This window comes from Anser cygnoides, chromosome 1, assembly GCF_040182565.1.
Source record: "Anser cygnoides isolate HZ-2024a breed goose chromosome 1, Taihu_goose_T2T_genome, whole genome shotgun sequence".
NCBI classification, from domain to species: domain Eukaryota; kingdom Metazoa; phylum Chordata; class Aves; order Anseriformes; family Anatidae; genus Anser; species Anser cygnoides.
This window is the reverse complement of record NC_089873.1, coordinates 128,427,043-128,441,923: the sequence shown is the minus strand read 5'-3', so window position 1 is coordinate 128,441,923 and position 14,881 is coordinate 128,427,043. Positions and strand designations below refer to the sequence as shown.

Sequence of the window (14,881 nt, the reverse complement as noted above, 5' to 3'; positions counted from 1 at the left end):
TGCGTAACTTTGAAGAACTCACCCAAACAGAAAAATGTGAAATACGTTTCTAGCCTGAATCAGTAGGGCACATGGTAACTTCTAATATTTTCAGTCTCCTGATTTAGATTTTCTGAATGATTTTTTTGAATGTCATTCTTCCACATTAAGTTTTATTACAGCGTGACACAGATGATTACACACCTATGCGAACACTGATAAAACGTGCTCTATTTCTAAGGACAATTGTTAACAACTATAGTATAAAGCAGCCCTAATTTTCTTCCTACTTGCAAGTGACTGTTGAAACACAAAAGGATCATAAACATAAAAACTTGTTAATATATAAGGGATCAGATCAGTATTTTGAAGTAATAATAATAATGGATGAAATTTATCAAATCATGTATATATGATATGACATATACATTATTAGCAACACGTTATATTGAAATCTATTTCTCATCCCCCAAAGAACTAAGCAAATATACTTGCCTTTGCTGTATCTGATACAGTATTCCAATAACCACCGCTGAGAGAGAACTTCCCACTACCTATTCGGGCCAAAATCTCCTCTGGGGTATCATCAGGACCATTTGCAAAAGGAGTGTAGCTATTTAAACAAACAATGTCAATGTTAATTACTTCCATAATCTGGACCTCAACTGTTATTATAAATGATTACAATATTCAACAAGTTCAACATAATTATAGGCAACAGATAGCTAAATAGCTGAAAGAAGATTTATTCTTAACAGGCATGAAAATGCATGACACTGACTGTTCTTACCATATGTATTCTTGCTTTACTGGTTCTAAGAAACCTAACTATTGGTGGTTTCTGAATTACATAAAGTAGTCCTTAAACCTTCATATCTTAGTGAAGTAATAAAGCTATTATGCAATGAAATGTGAAGACTTCATCGTGTATCTGAAAAAGAATACTGTTTTGATACTATAAGGTTTAGCAATTTTACTTGTTTCGCTATAAGCGTTCATGCTGCTATCAGAGCATCCAAAACAAAAAAGAATTATATGTATATTTAAAAACAAATATATTCAACACTTTCTTTAAGAGTTAATAACATTATCATTATTTGAAAATACTGCAATGCCACTAAAAAAAGAACAAAGCAATCCAGCATAAAAAGAATTTATTTAGCAGGTGCAACAGCAGCTATCTTTTGAACTTGTGGAACTAGTTTTGAACTTGTTGAATTAGTTATTTATCATCTTTTATACACATCATGTCTGTTGCATACAAACATATTTCTATAGCATTTATTGTATCCTAATTGCATCACTTCAAACTATTCAACAGCTGAATTTCACCCACAATCATGCTTCAAAGCACTGCAATTATATTTGCAACATATTTCCTTCAAAATATATGCTGCTTATTCAGCTAATTTTCACTTAAACAACCAACTCTTACTGCTAAATCACAATAAAGCAGAAATTAAACACCTGAAATAGATGAGACATGAGGAACTGAGAATTTTTCACATCACTTCCTGCAAATTTGGATTCTGTTAAAGGCAAAGCATATTTAACTTTCACTAGGGTTGAAGCTGAGAATAATCAGTGTCCTATTGTCATCAGTATCCTACTGTCCTGACAGAAACATCTTCAAGAGTGGGCTTATATATATTTCTTATATTTCTTTTTGTTTATATGCTTACATTCTTTTTGTTTGCTGTTCTAAAGCAAAGCAAGCCAACAAACAAGAAAACACAACCACTTACCCAGTAAGCATAGTATAAAGCAGAACACCAAGGCTCCATATGTCACATGCAGCATCATAACCTTGCCTCTTTAAAACCTGAGGAAGACAAATATTTTTTTCTGCAAAAAAAATGCTTGGATTATGCTATAACAACATTAAGCTCTTAGATTTTTAATGTTCTTGAAGTGATTTCACTTGTTATACAAGAATGAAACAAACACCTAACTAGCAAAAAAAAATCCCATCAAAGAAATCAAGGCATTAGTTATCCTAGTATTTACCTCTGGTGCAACGAAATTTGCTGTATAACATGGAGTCATGAGAAGACCATTTTCTGCTCGTAGTTGTTTTGCAAAGCCAAAATCACAAATTCGAATTGATTCTGGATTACCAGATTCATCAACATAAAGAATATTGCTAGGTTTCAGGTCTCTATGAACAACCTGGAAAAAAACAAACCACAAAATACAATAAGCTTAAGACAGGAAAGCAGTTTCTATTGTAATCATCTATTCTGCTATTTAATTTCAATCTCATCAGTAATCACTGTCAGATTTCTAGCTTCTAACATCAATGTAGCATTCTGACACTCAGTGGTATCCAGAGTAGTGCGATTCTATCTTGGAAACTCCACCCCACCACCAACAAACCCCAGCAAAACCACAAACAGACACAAATATATTTTTGCAGACAGTTCAAGATGTTTTGTTCTAAGGGGCAAATGCATGTATTTCCATTTTAACATATATACCTACAAGACTCTTTAGATCAGAACCTCCGGCTATCAGTATCTTTTGAAATCGTGGATGTCCTTAGCTGCTGCTGAGCCCGTGTCAAATAACCACACACCAGTTATTGTTGGAATAACTCTCTGTATTCAATTCTGATAAACTAAATTAATCTCAGTGCAAACATTTATAGCCAAACATTAAGGAGAATTTTTAATACAGCTCTGTCAAATAATAAAGATATAATTTTCAAATGGACTAACATTTCATAAAAGCCTATAGTGGTTCCCCAATGGTTGTTCTGCATACATTTGAGATGTAAAACACTTGATAAAAAAAACTACAAAAGCTGCCAAAGTTATGGCAGAATCTGATCTTCTCTGAAGCTATGTTGCAATACTCCTTAATAAAACCTGTAAAGTGTAAGGACAATCTTTGAAATCAGATGACCTGTTACACCTATTTTCTGCACAAGACAAATTATCTTAAAAGTCTCAAGATGCATTGCTCTCTGTACAGAAAAGAGTATATATGGCTCTAGACAGTATAATGGATTTGAATGTCCATAAGGTCCAAAGAGTATGTAGTACAATGAAAGTTAAAATGCCAATATTTACAAATACCAATATTAAACATAAATCAAAAAAACACTCCCAACCCCCTATTTAACATGAAGACACTGGGCTTTTGTGGCCATGTGGTCAAAAGGAATCAAGTTATGTTTGACACTATTCTATTATTTGTTTCTGTACAGAAGTTAAGGTTTATTCATGTCTCAGATGCTGCTGACTAAAGATTCTTAGCACACACAGGATCAAAAAACTACTCACAAGCAAGTGCTTGAATGAAGTGATGAATCACACAATAAGATACACCAGATAATTTTGATCATAGGTTTTCTGAAATAAGAGCTCACAGAAAAGTGTGCTGAAGTATCCTGTGTTTCTTCAAATAAAGTGAGTACTACCCATTCTGAAGCTTCTTTTCTTGGATAATAATTAAATTAGGTGTTATCAACTTGTCTTTTTCCTTGAACCCTTGCTTTCTGCCTTTTCTCTGTCCCACTTTTCTCGCTTACTTAAAAATGCAACACAGCTTGTCATTCTTGCCATGCAATTACCACACTTGCCTTCTCTCTCTGAACTACTTCCTCTGTCTCCAGATTAATATCTTAAAGCATTAATTTTCTTTTTCTTACCAGTTTACTATAACTTCCTGATGCTATGGCGCAGGAATTACAAGTCAAACTTCAGAAGCAAGAAGGGGAAGAAATTTCAAGAGTAACAGGTGGAAAATAATAGATGTTCAGAGTCTATCACAGCATGAGGTTGGGACTACGCTAGATCCCATCACTAAGCAACAGCATCACTTCTTGGCTTACTTCCTCTCATATCCTATTAATCATTATCTGCGTATTCCACAGAACTGCTCACAGACTGTATGAAGGACAAGAGAAACCGTTGTGCCATCACTGCTACCTGGACATATACACAATCAATGATGAATGTTATAATTGTAGTAAGATTTTTTGTTGAAATGTAATAATTTACCAGAAATTACTTAATTACTGTGAAGAAAAACATATAACGATTTGGGTTTCTATTTCTGAAAGAGAAGAATATTTGCATCTTTAAGCTTTTTCGCCGAGGTGAAAACTTACCCCTTGTGCATGGAGGTATTCAACTGTTTTTGTTATTGTGAACAGAACAGCACTAGCTTCTCGTTCCGAGAAAAATTTTTGCCTAAGAATTTTATCCAGCAGTTCTCCTCCTTTCATAAGTTCTGTTACTACATACACATATTTTCCATCATCATACACCTGCAAAAAAAAGTACATAAAGATGTAAACTTCAAAAACACGGCTCCTCTTTCTGTGAAATGCACAGAGATAGCGCAGGAATGTCCACAAACTTTTTCATTAGATAAGCCACTTCAATTACTTTTCTCATATTTCTTACCCCACGCACTATTCACACATTGTTCATCTTCAGAAGTAAACACAAAACAATCTACAGAAAGGTGCTACATTAATGAAATAACTCAAAAATATTGGCATGTAAAAGTTTTAAGACAAAAAAAAAGGATGAATAACATGTAGTTGTCCTCAAATAACTGCATACATATTAAATAACTGAAACATTAAACCAGACATGGGAAAAATCAGAAAAATAAATGGAAATTAATCTAATTAAGCAAAACTAGAGCCAATTCTAGAAGCAATTATTGCACTAAATTGCAAATATGAACAGAGACCATTCCAACCAACCAGTCAGAAAAACACTGACCTCAAGTAATCTGTGTACAAAGAAGTCAATGCATACAAAACTATTATTTAAAAACAAAATTTATACATAGTCATTCACGTAAAGCCTGTACCAAGGTCTAAAATGAATAAGCACGTGCTTTTAGTTATGTAAAATATTTTTACATAGCTTTCATCTTCGTGGGTAACAATAGTTGAGAGGTTATTTACAGTACCACCAGAGGGCACTACAGACTAAACTATAGCAAAACACATTTTAAACATTTAATTTCACTTTCTTGGAGTTTTGACTTAACTCAGAAGTTGGTTTTTACTGTAATGAAACCTTTCACACTCTGTTCCTTGTCATTATTTCAACCTATTTTTCATGGTGATGTTGGAATTGTTCTCTTCTGTAATGCGTGAGAAATAAACACTAGCTTGTGTTTAAGTAAAAACAATTATTCAAGTTGTAGCAAAATAGATTTAGGAATAGATAACAGCTAAATTAAGAAAGCTTTCATTCCAATTCCTCTGTCAAATTATCTGGCAAATACATGCTACTAAGCACTTCTAATAACTACAGTTTGGTTTCAGTTTGAAAATTCAAATTTTCTAAGCTTATAAGTTTTTGTTCTCTTTACTAAAAGGATTACTTTCTCACCAACTAAAAAGAGGAAGAGAATTAGATAAGTCTGCAGGCTTTCACAAGCTTATGATCTTAAGATGACAACAACATGACAGGTTTTCAAGTTCTCGTTTAACAGCAATTTTCCCCCCATTACATATAAATGACTAATCATCTGTATGTGTTTGTGTTAAGATTTGAAATATTACACAGGTTTAAAAAGCGGGATTATATAATTCTAAACACTAAAATGGTGTTTTAGCTTGCATTTTTTTTTTTTTTTAAATATGCGTGCTGCCTCTAATCCCAGTATGGCATGAGGAAACAAGTTATTTCATTTGACGCTGTGAAGCACGCACATCTCACTACTGCAGGGGAACATTTGAGCAAATCTGCATTTGGCTCCAACATTTGCTAACCCTTACTCGCCCTGCTTTGCTTGGAGGAAAACAAAACAAAAACACACCACCAAAAATCAGCCCTCAATCTTTCTCCTTGCCCTGATCTCTCTAATCAACTTAATTCCAGGAAGCTGTTTGTACTGAATAAATACTCTCGAAGTTTCCTTCACAATCAGGTGCACTGCATTATGCTGAGATCATAAATGCGATGTCAGTTTTTAGAATGAACTCCAGGGACACCCCAAAGATCAGTCTGTAAGAAACTAGAGTGAAAACAAGAAGATGTAGGCACCTGAATAAAACAATACAATGGAGAGAGAACACTGTATTCATAAAGTGAAATAAAAGTTTCACATACAATATTTGGAGTTTTTTTTGTAGTCACAAATAAGCACTTAAATAGGAAGACTAGATATACTGTATTCAGGTTTCCAAAAAGCTTCTGAATAGATTCTTCAGCCAATGTTTTAAATAAAAATGGGCCAAAAGTTCTGTTACAGAACAGTATTAGGCAAAAGAGAGAAAATACATATAATGGTCTGGCACAGGAAGTTCCTAGGCAATGGACTGTTGGAAGCTCTGTGCTTCCTCAGTTCTTACACCGTTTCCTAGGCATCTACTACTAACCACCATTGGAGGCAGGATATTGGATAAGAACATTTGATTTAGCACAGCATAACTCCTTTTGTTTATGTGCTGTGTAACTGAAAAAGCCCACTGATAACAATAGGAAGGAAAAACCCTAGAGGATCCTGCACTGCAGAAAGAATTCACTGTTCTGAATATCCATTGTTTTAATCCAAACACCTTCACAATTAAATTCCATAAAAAAAGGTCAGAGAAAAATGAGAATTTCCATCTTAAGTTAAATTCAAATATTACTGACTGGTTTTTTTTTGGAAGACAAGAAGAAAATATTATTTCTCGCAAAATAGTCATTTCCAAGACTTGCCCTTAAATGCCAGAAATTTTGTTTTAGAATTTCAGAATAGAAGCATTTAAACTTTGGTGTGGAACTCACTGAAAAATTTAGTTAAATCAACATTAAATTTTATTTACATAATATGTGGTGTTCTCAACGAGTTTGAGGTCCAATAGCCTACCCCTCCTTATTCTTTCCTCTGAAAACATTATTATGGGACATGCAAGCAATCTGCCCCATGCATCTATACTAGGACAACAAAATAATTAAAATAATGTTAAATTCTTACAGTAGTGGACATTATACAAATTCATAACACATATGATTCCTATGTCTCTTTCCTTACACTGGACATACTTCCACCAACCTTGCCTGTGGAATTGCTCTGAAGTAAAAATAAGTGAGAATTACAGCCAATTCTGTCTTCCTTTGTGGACTTGAGTTTTTTTTTTTTTTTTATAGTAACCCTCTGCTCTTAGTATATTACTGTTGGTTGAATGGGTTGAATTAAAGATGTCTCCTACTGGAAGATAACTGAGAATTACGAAGAATTAATCACAAAGGAGAATGATCTGGCATAAGAGGCAACTAGTCAAGGCTGCCTGGGATTCTCTGCTCTCAGTGAAACGTATTCATCAGATAAGTACTTGTAATTCCCTGTGTTTCTCTTCCTGCCTGAATAACCACCTTTCTTATGAATTTAATTAATACATAAACCTACCACGCAGCACTAAAAGCAAGCTGAATGGTGATGCAGTATGTACGAACGTGGTTGCTCTCAGATTGTGTAACTATCCAACCACATGAAGCAGAACAAAGTGTGGCTGTAATTGCGATCATAGAATACCTGACTTGTGATACCCAACATGCAATGAGGTAAGCTTCATGGTTGGGTACTTTGCGTACGTGACTTATTTTGTTGTCCCAAGAAAGGGCCAAAATACATAACAATAAACCAGAGAAATTATTGTAGATGAACTTTAGGGGGCATTCTCCAGTACTTATTTCCACAATATTTACAAGCTACTGTTTTAAAAATATCCGAGAATCTGCCTTTGGCTCAGCTTCCTGGAAATGGCTAGCTCTGTTTTGATTGATGTTTGTTTTTCTGGGGACCAGAATACCGTCTTGCAGACTAAAAAGTTAATTATGCATATGCTTTAATCAAAGAAATCCAGTTCTCTTTCTGTTAGATAATCAGAATCCAGCGCTCATTCTGAAAAACCTCTACCGCCCAACTCCTGTTATTCTTTGTGTTTTGTGGCTGAAGTGTTTCCATGGTCAGAAATACAACATAGGAAAAAATAACCAGGTGCAAACTTCCATACAAAGACTGGATAAAGATACTGTGTAAAGAAAAGCGATATGAAGAGGTTTTGTCCACTACTAAATAGTACTCATTACTGTCCATGAAAACTGCTTCGGGTATTATGCTAACCTCAAACACTGAGTCCACTATTATGTAAAAATAAAAAAAAATTGCTTTTGGCTAAGGTAAACAAAGGTAGGTTCAAAGTTAAATAAGCAACCAAAAACCTTGCTTGTGTCTTTAAAAGTACAACCAATGTTAAAATGAATTATCTGTGTGCTAGTTTTTTTTAAATGATGAATTATTTGGCTGCTTAAGACTACATTGTACAAAAATATGAGCATCTTTAAAAGATGACAATGAGCCAACTCAGTGAAGAAAAATTGGATACTGTTGAAAAATGGTATTACAACATTATTTTATTATTAATTACTGAAAATCAATAACAAATCTAAAGCATGTAGTTTTTCATTTCTCAAATTAAAAAGTAATATGCAATTGTAATGTACTAAGGGATGTCTTTAACACGTCACTTACATCTTTTAGAGTAATAATATTTGGATGCTGTCCATAGCGCAGCAGGATTTCAATCTCCTCTGTTGGATCTCTTTTACTCTTGTCAATGATCTGTAAGAGCAAATAGACATGCAGACATGACTCTTTTTGTGAATGTTATATAGTGCAACACTTTGGTGTGCTCATTAGCAGAAACACATCAGCAAAATTTATCATTGGTAAAGGGTATGGAACATAACCAAAACCAAGTTAAATTAGAATAGCAAGGCATGGTAAAGAAAGTTGGAAAAAGGTGCAAAGATCTCTCAGCTGAATACAATTTTGGTGGATAAGTGATCTGATTCCTCAGGCTGTGATAAATTATGCAAGGCTGCTTAGTGGATGAGACTTCAGTCACCCACCATTTAATAAAATAGGAAACTTCCTGACCTGAGATACTGGTTTGACAATGCTAATGAACTCATTTTCCCAAAGCTAACCTCAAACAATTATTTAGTGCAGCAAAAGACAAAGAAAGAGAGTAAGGGAATCAAAAATAGGAAGAAGGAAAGAAAGCCTAGTTAATTCAGACAAACATTCTATCATGAAATTTCGTTTGAATCTCTGGATGCTTGCTATCAGGCTCAGAAGTACTGCGTGCAAAAAAAACAAAACATTATTTGGCCCTATTTACAAAGTATTCTTATTCATATACTTATAAAAAGTGCTTCTTTTTTCTCCTTCTGAACTGTAGAATTTACTCTAATATGTCACGCCTTCTTCCTCCTGACATCCTACAGCCCTTCTGCTAGCAGCGTCATACTAACATACTGGACACTGATAGCTTAATTCTTTTTTTCATGATTCGTTGAGGGGAAAAAAGCCACAGAGGCAACAGATAAAATAATAAATGTTACAGCTTAGAGAATTTATGTCAGTAATTTTCTTCCAGTTTCAAGAACTTACTCTAAATCGCAAGCACAGAAGTCATATCTGTTCCCGGCTAGAACCAGGATGACGACAAGTATGTGACTACCAAATTGAATTTGGAGCCTTTCCAGTAGAAAAACTGTGTACAAGGATACAGCAAAAAAAATGCTAAATTTATCTTTGCATTTTACATATGTGAGTAGTGAATTCTTCAACAATTCAAGTAAAGAATTGCTTCATAGTACAAGAGTAGAAGGCTCTGGGGAGACCTTATAGCAGCCTTCCAGCACCTAAAGGGGGCCTGCAGGAAAGCTGGGGAAGGGACTCTTTGCCAGCGATTGTAATGGTAGGACAAGGAGTTATAGTATTAAATTAAGAAGGTAGATTTGGATTAAATATAAGGAAGAATTTCTTTACTGTGAGGGTGGTGAGGCACTGGAACAGGTTGCCCAGAGAAGCTGTGGATGCTCCATCCCTGCAGGTGTTCAAGGCCAGGCTGGATGGGGCTTTGAGCAGTCTGGTCCAGTGGGAGGTGTCCCTGCCCACAGCAGGGGGGTTGGAATTTTGTGGTCTTTAATGTCCCTTCCAACCCAAACCATTCTATGAGTCTATGATTTAAATATTTTTTCCCCTCCATTTTTAAAGTCTGCTAACCTATACTTCTGCATGTTAACTATCCAGCTCCACAGTGTTATGTTGAAAGACAACAAAAACAGACTTCTTATTGCACTTCTGTGAATTCCACGGATTTCAGCAATTAAGAATTTAATGCCTTTAAAGAAGTGTTATAAAGCCTGATAGAATAACATTGAAATAACATTAGAATCCTTGTTAAAAACTAGCAAGCAAAGACAAAGAGTTGAAGTTTATTCTGGAAAGTATACCACTATTATATATTATCATATTCAATGTCGTGAACTCATATCTATCTGATAATTTATTAATCTACTTTGGAAGCAAAACAACATATAAAATTACGTTTAAATAAAAGCAATCTATTATATCTTTTTAAGTGATGGAACAAAATGTAAGCTTTTTCAATGTACATTTTCTACTAGAAGTAGTCATTCAATTCCCATCAGTTTTATTGTAATTACACACAGGTGTTTCAAAGACTGAAGATTGCTTTTCATCACCCAAATCAACACAGATAACAAAACCATAGCAATTCCATACAAAAATCTGCCAGTAATTATTCTATTTGCTTGATAAGTACAATTCACATTTGCATCTAAAATCTCTAGATATTAAGAAAATTATTTTAATTTTCTGTGTTCTTTATGGCAAGTATATCTACAATAACTATGTCTATGACTCTAAATCCTGAGAATAGTCGGTGTGTTTTATAACAAAGTAGTTACCTTTACAGCATATTCCATGTTTGAGGCTTTATGAATACATCTTTTGCAGATAGAGTAAGACCCGACACCAATATCTTCTTTTACTTCATACCCATCGGTAAACTGAATGCTGTTCCTGTGCAACTGCTACCAAAATAACATTATCAATTGATGAATATTCTAAATATATATCAATATAAATATCAGTTACAAGTTTTTGAATTCCTACTGATTTGCATTAAATTTTAAACTGATGGCTGTACTAGGTCAATGTGATAAATTATATATTAGATACACTGTAAATAATGCACACTGTTTTCCAAATTGACAACATAGCGTTTCTGGTTACTGATTTATTACTTTAAAAATAGAAACTTGTGGACAAAAGATCTGAGGACTACAGCTAGTAATAAAAAATAGTTTCTATCATCTAAGTAGATGAATGTTAGTTTTCTTTATATGCAAAATGCCAGCTAGAAATTTCAGACTATATTCAATATGATCAGATTAACTGGAATTTGCATGGAACAGTGAAAAATTGTTTCACAGAAACAAAGAGCATAAAGGAGAAGTGTTTCACTCTCGGAAGGAAATGGTGATCTGGTATAAGGAGTTTGTGCAAAGGATGCAAAGCATTTGCAGGAAACCATCTGGGTATCCTGCAGCAGAGAAAAGAGGAAATAAGAGTGAGGAAGTGGTTGAGGGGCACAAAGGAAAAGCAACAGAGAAAGACTTTTACAAGAGAAGGAAACCATATACAAAGAGAAAGATTTTGATCCACAAAACTATGTGGGAAAGAAGGAGTACAATGAAGCTTGCAGAAACTGTTAGCAAGACCACAACTTCTGGACCAGAAGTTATTCTGATGTGTATACTAAATCAAACAACTTCTTTAGAATAGAAGAGGATCTAAGAACTCTTGAAATGTAACAGTTTATCACAAATGAAACAGGTAATGAGCACAAGCAAGAATATTACAACTATTTGAGACACTGTAGGAGGACTAAAGAAATAAATACTATTTTGGTTTTGAATAGACTGTTTAAAAAAAAACAACAAAAACTTCTTATACACTTACAAAACATCCTTACAGTGAAAATACAAGGAAATCTAATCATTCAGTATACAATTATATTCCTACCTATACACCAGTAAGAAGTTTTCACCACAATTTAGACCACCAGTTGGTTTTCATGACTTAGTCTTCCTCAGTAGTCAGTTATTAAAAGCAGAAAAAGGAGGTGGAAATAGAATTTTTACAGAGGTCTTTCATTTTTTTTTTCCCTTTACGTGCATCTGCTTTTGTTCTGCTTACTGCAAACTCTCCACTGCTGAAACACGCTTTTAAAATGACCTCAGTCTTATAAGGAGTCAAGGCACACCTCTCCCCTATTCTAGCATGAAGTCACCCTTTCTTGTCTTACATAGGATTGCACCTAACCAATGCTTTGTTATCTAAAAATAAGCAGCATCAGAAGTAATAGAATATATAAAAATAGTGACCACTTCAGGCTATTAAAATTATCAACCTCACAATAATTAATATGGGAGACCATATAGGAATCATTCTATACCAGTAGGAAGCCAAAGCTTGTGTGTACTTTAACACTGACTTACACGATACAAAAATAGCCACCAAATGTCACAGATTAGCACTTTAAGTTAAAAAGTACCTTGGGACAGACTGAATATAACCATAGTTCTCAAATACTCAGCAGTCTATAACATCCAGAGAGACTTTACAGTTGTGTTCCAGTGCTTCCTACCTGCACTGCAGGAACCAATATTGTGGGGCGTAGGGGAAAATGATCAAGATGTCTGTATTCCCCTTTGGCTTATAATTATGGCTAGATATTAAAGAGCAATTACAATTCAGATGACAGAATGTTTTCATTTAAAGGGTTGAAGACTATTCACACTCACAGCTGCTGAGTAATGAAACAGGTCCTGCACCTTTAGGAATCTTGTTCAGAAAAATAATCCAATCCTTACTTTTACTGAATAAAGCTGATAATGACTTTGTCATGACATTTTATGATGAAGGTATCACCCCCTCCACCGACAGACAGTAACACCGCTTTATTAACTTTTTAAAATGTTTTGGTTTTATTTTATTGTTAAATTTGATGTACTCACCTGGACAATTGAATGCACTCCAACTGTCTGCATTGATTGGCTTTCATCATCTGATGCAATAGCTACAAAACTAAATCCACGAAAAAGTTGATGTGCATTAGCACTAGGTGGAATACCAGGCGAATCTGAAAAACATGTCATCTACTTACAAGCACAGTTTTTAAAATGAAGAGATTATGTCTATTCTGAAGAGCAAAATGCAGCCTTATTCTATAAAGTACACAAACTAGAATTTGTTGAAAGTTTTTCTCAGGATCAAAATACAAGTATGTACCAAATTGTTTTGCATATACCATGCATAAACACCATTGATAATCAGCTACTACAAAGATCATATTACTGTCAGAATATTTTGTAAGTAAAAAACTGCAGAAAATCTGCAGAAAGTGTTTACATATACTAGCGTATGGATGAGCATATTGTTGTTATATTTATGGAGGACTCAAATAGTAGTACTCAAATTTGGTAACTCCCCATCAACACCTACAAGAACAAGATGCTTTACATAAGTTGAAGACGAACAATGTTTCTAATTTTTGAACACATAGATTGGTTCTTCTCTTTTTACCTTTTGGAGTTTTTGCTGTAAACTCAGGATCAAAATAAAATGTATCTTCCGGTCTGCCAGTTGCAGGTTTAAAAGGAGGATGAATTTCTCTCCTATACAGTTTCTACAGAGAAAGATAGCCCAGAATGGATTAAAAAGTTGTATGACACCACCAAATACTTTTTAACTAAGAACCTTATTAATTTTATTTTGAATTAGATACTCACATTCCAATCTATTTTGGAAAAAAATGGATGTCTCTTAATTTCTTCAACTCCATCTGGACCTGCTCCTTTTATAGGGAAGAAGTTATTTTCTTAGTCAAAAAGAATTACTAGCAAAATTATATTTCTTATTACTACTCCATTAATTTTAGAAACGTGAATAGCAAAACCAGTAATATTCTGTGATCATTAGAAGAGCAAACAGGCAAACTATGTTCTTGCTTCAAAGCCTGTTTTAGACATGAAATTGCAAACTTATTTAGTCAATCTAATGATCATTCATGTTATCAGAATTACGATCCAATTTAAAACGTTTTATTAAAAACTTTACCTAATCTGTTTGCTGGGTTTCTTTTGAAGAGCATTCGCAGAAGACTCTGTGCTTCAGGACTCAAAAACTGGGGCATTCCAAGTTTCGCCCTATAAAACAAAAATAATTAATAGCATACAAACATATTAAGGTAAGAATTAACTTTGCACTTCTCCTGCCCTTTGTCGTTCAACAAATCCGTATCAGAAAAAAATAGCATCACTGAGAAATTGCCTTCAGACATCAGAAACAGAGTAAAAGTGCTGTCAGTCATGTAAACCTGTAATTTTTCTTTTTTTTTTTTTTTTTCCATTTTGTGTAGTGTAATATTTTCAGTAATGACTCGGGAACTTAAGCAGAGGATGTAAAATGTTAAAAAAGAGGTAAAAAAAGTGGTAGAAAAGAATAGTTACAGGATAACAGTTTAAAAACTTGTATTTTTTGTAATCCATTTTGATTGCAGTTTTAAACAAGTGACATCAAGCAAGCAGATCCATTTGATGGTTTGATAAAATACATCTTAGAAGGTGTAAGAAAAGCACCATGTATGACATATACCAAGAACACCTGGGCAAAACAATGGAAAACGAGAAGATACAAATTGAATAAAGGTAGGACAGATCTTGCAAGATGAGCAGGTAAAAAGAGAAAGATCACTTCTTTTTACCCCCCTCACTCTCCATTTAATTTCAAATACTACTTTGCAGCTTGCCAGGCTTGAATTTCAGATTTTAGATTTTGTAGTCGCCACTTCATTTTGAAGTCCTCACCCCTTTTTTTCCCCCCTCCTCATTTAGTAGCCTCCACAGTAATTTCACTGCTACTAGGTTTCATTTTTTTTTTTCTTATAACCACTTTCTAATGGTTAGGATGGATATAATTCCCTCCTTTCCATCTCTTGTTCAACCTTTAGCTTGTACTTGTAACAATCCACAACAAAAGCTTTCTCTGCATTTCAAGCAGA

The 14,881-nt window shown here is 34.2% G+C and overlaps 1 protein-coding gene across 3 annotated transcripts in view; it reads right to left on the bottom strand.

Moving 5' to 3' along the window:
- The window catches only part of RPS6KA3 (ribosomal protein S6 kinase A3), a 73,855-nt gene that overhangs the window by 5,821 nt on the left and 53,153 nt on the right, over window positions 1–14,881 (bottom strand). For 2 of the 3 annotated variants that reach the window (XM_048066770.2, XM_013183932.3), the window contains 10 exons: window positions 13,939–14,027; window positions 13,611–13,675; window positions 13,405–13,507; window positions 12,837–12,961; window positions 10,722–10,847; window positions 8,473–8,562; window positions 4,094–4,252; window positions 1,987–2,148; window positions 1,725–1,801; window positions 475–592 (listed from right to left, as the gene is read on the bottom strand). In XM_048066770.2, the coding sequence (XP_047922727.1) occupies window positions 475–592; window positions 1,725–1,801; window positions 1,987–2,148; window positions 4,094–4,252; window positions 8,473–8,562; window positions 10,722–10,847; window positions 12,837–12,961; window positions 13,405–13,507; window positions 13,611–13,675; window positions 13,939–14,027 (1,114 nt within the window). The remainder of the gene's footprint in view (window positions 1–474; window positions 593–1,724; window positions 1,802–1,986; window positions 2,149–4,093; window positions 4,253–8,472; window positions 8,563–10,721; window positions 10,848–12,836; window positions 12,962–13,404; window positions 13,508–13,610; window positions 13,676–13,938; window positions 14,028–14,881) is intronic. The other variant, XM_048066771.2, reaches the window with a different exon arrangement.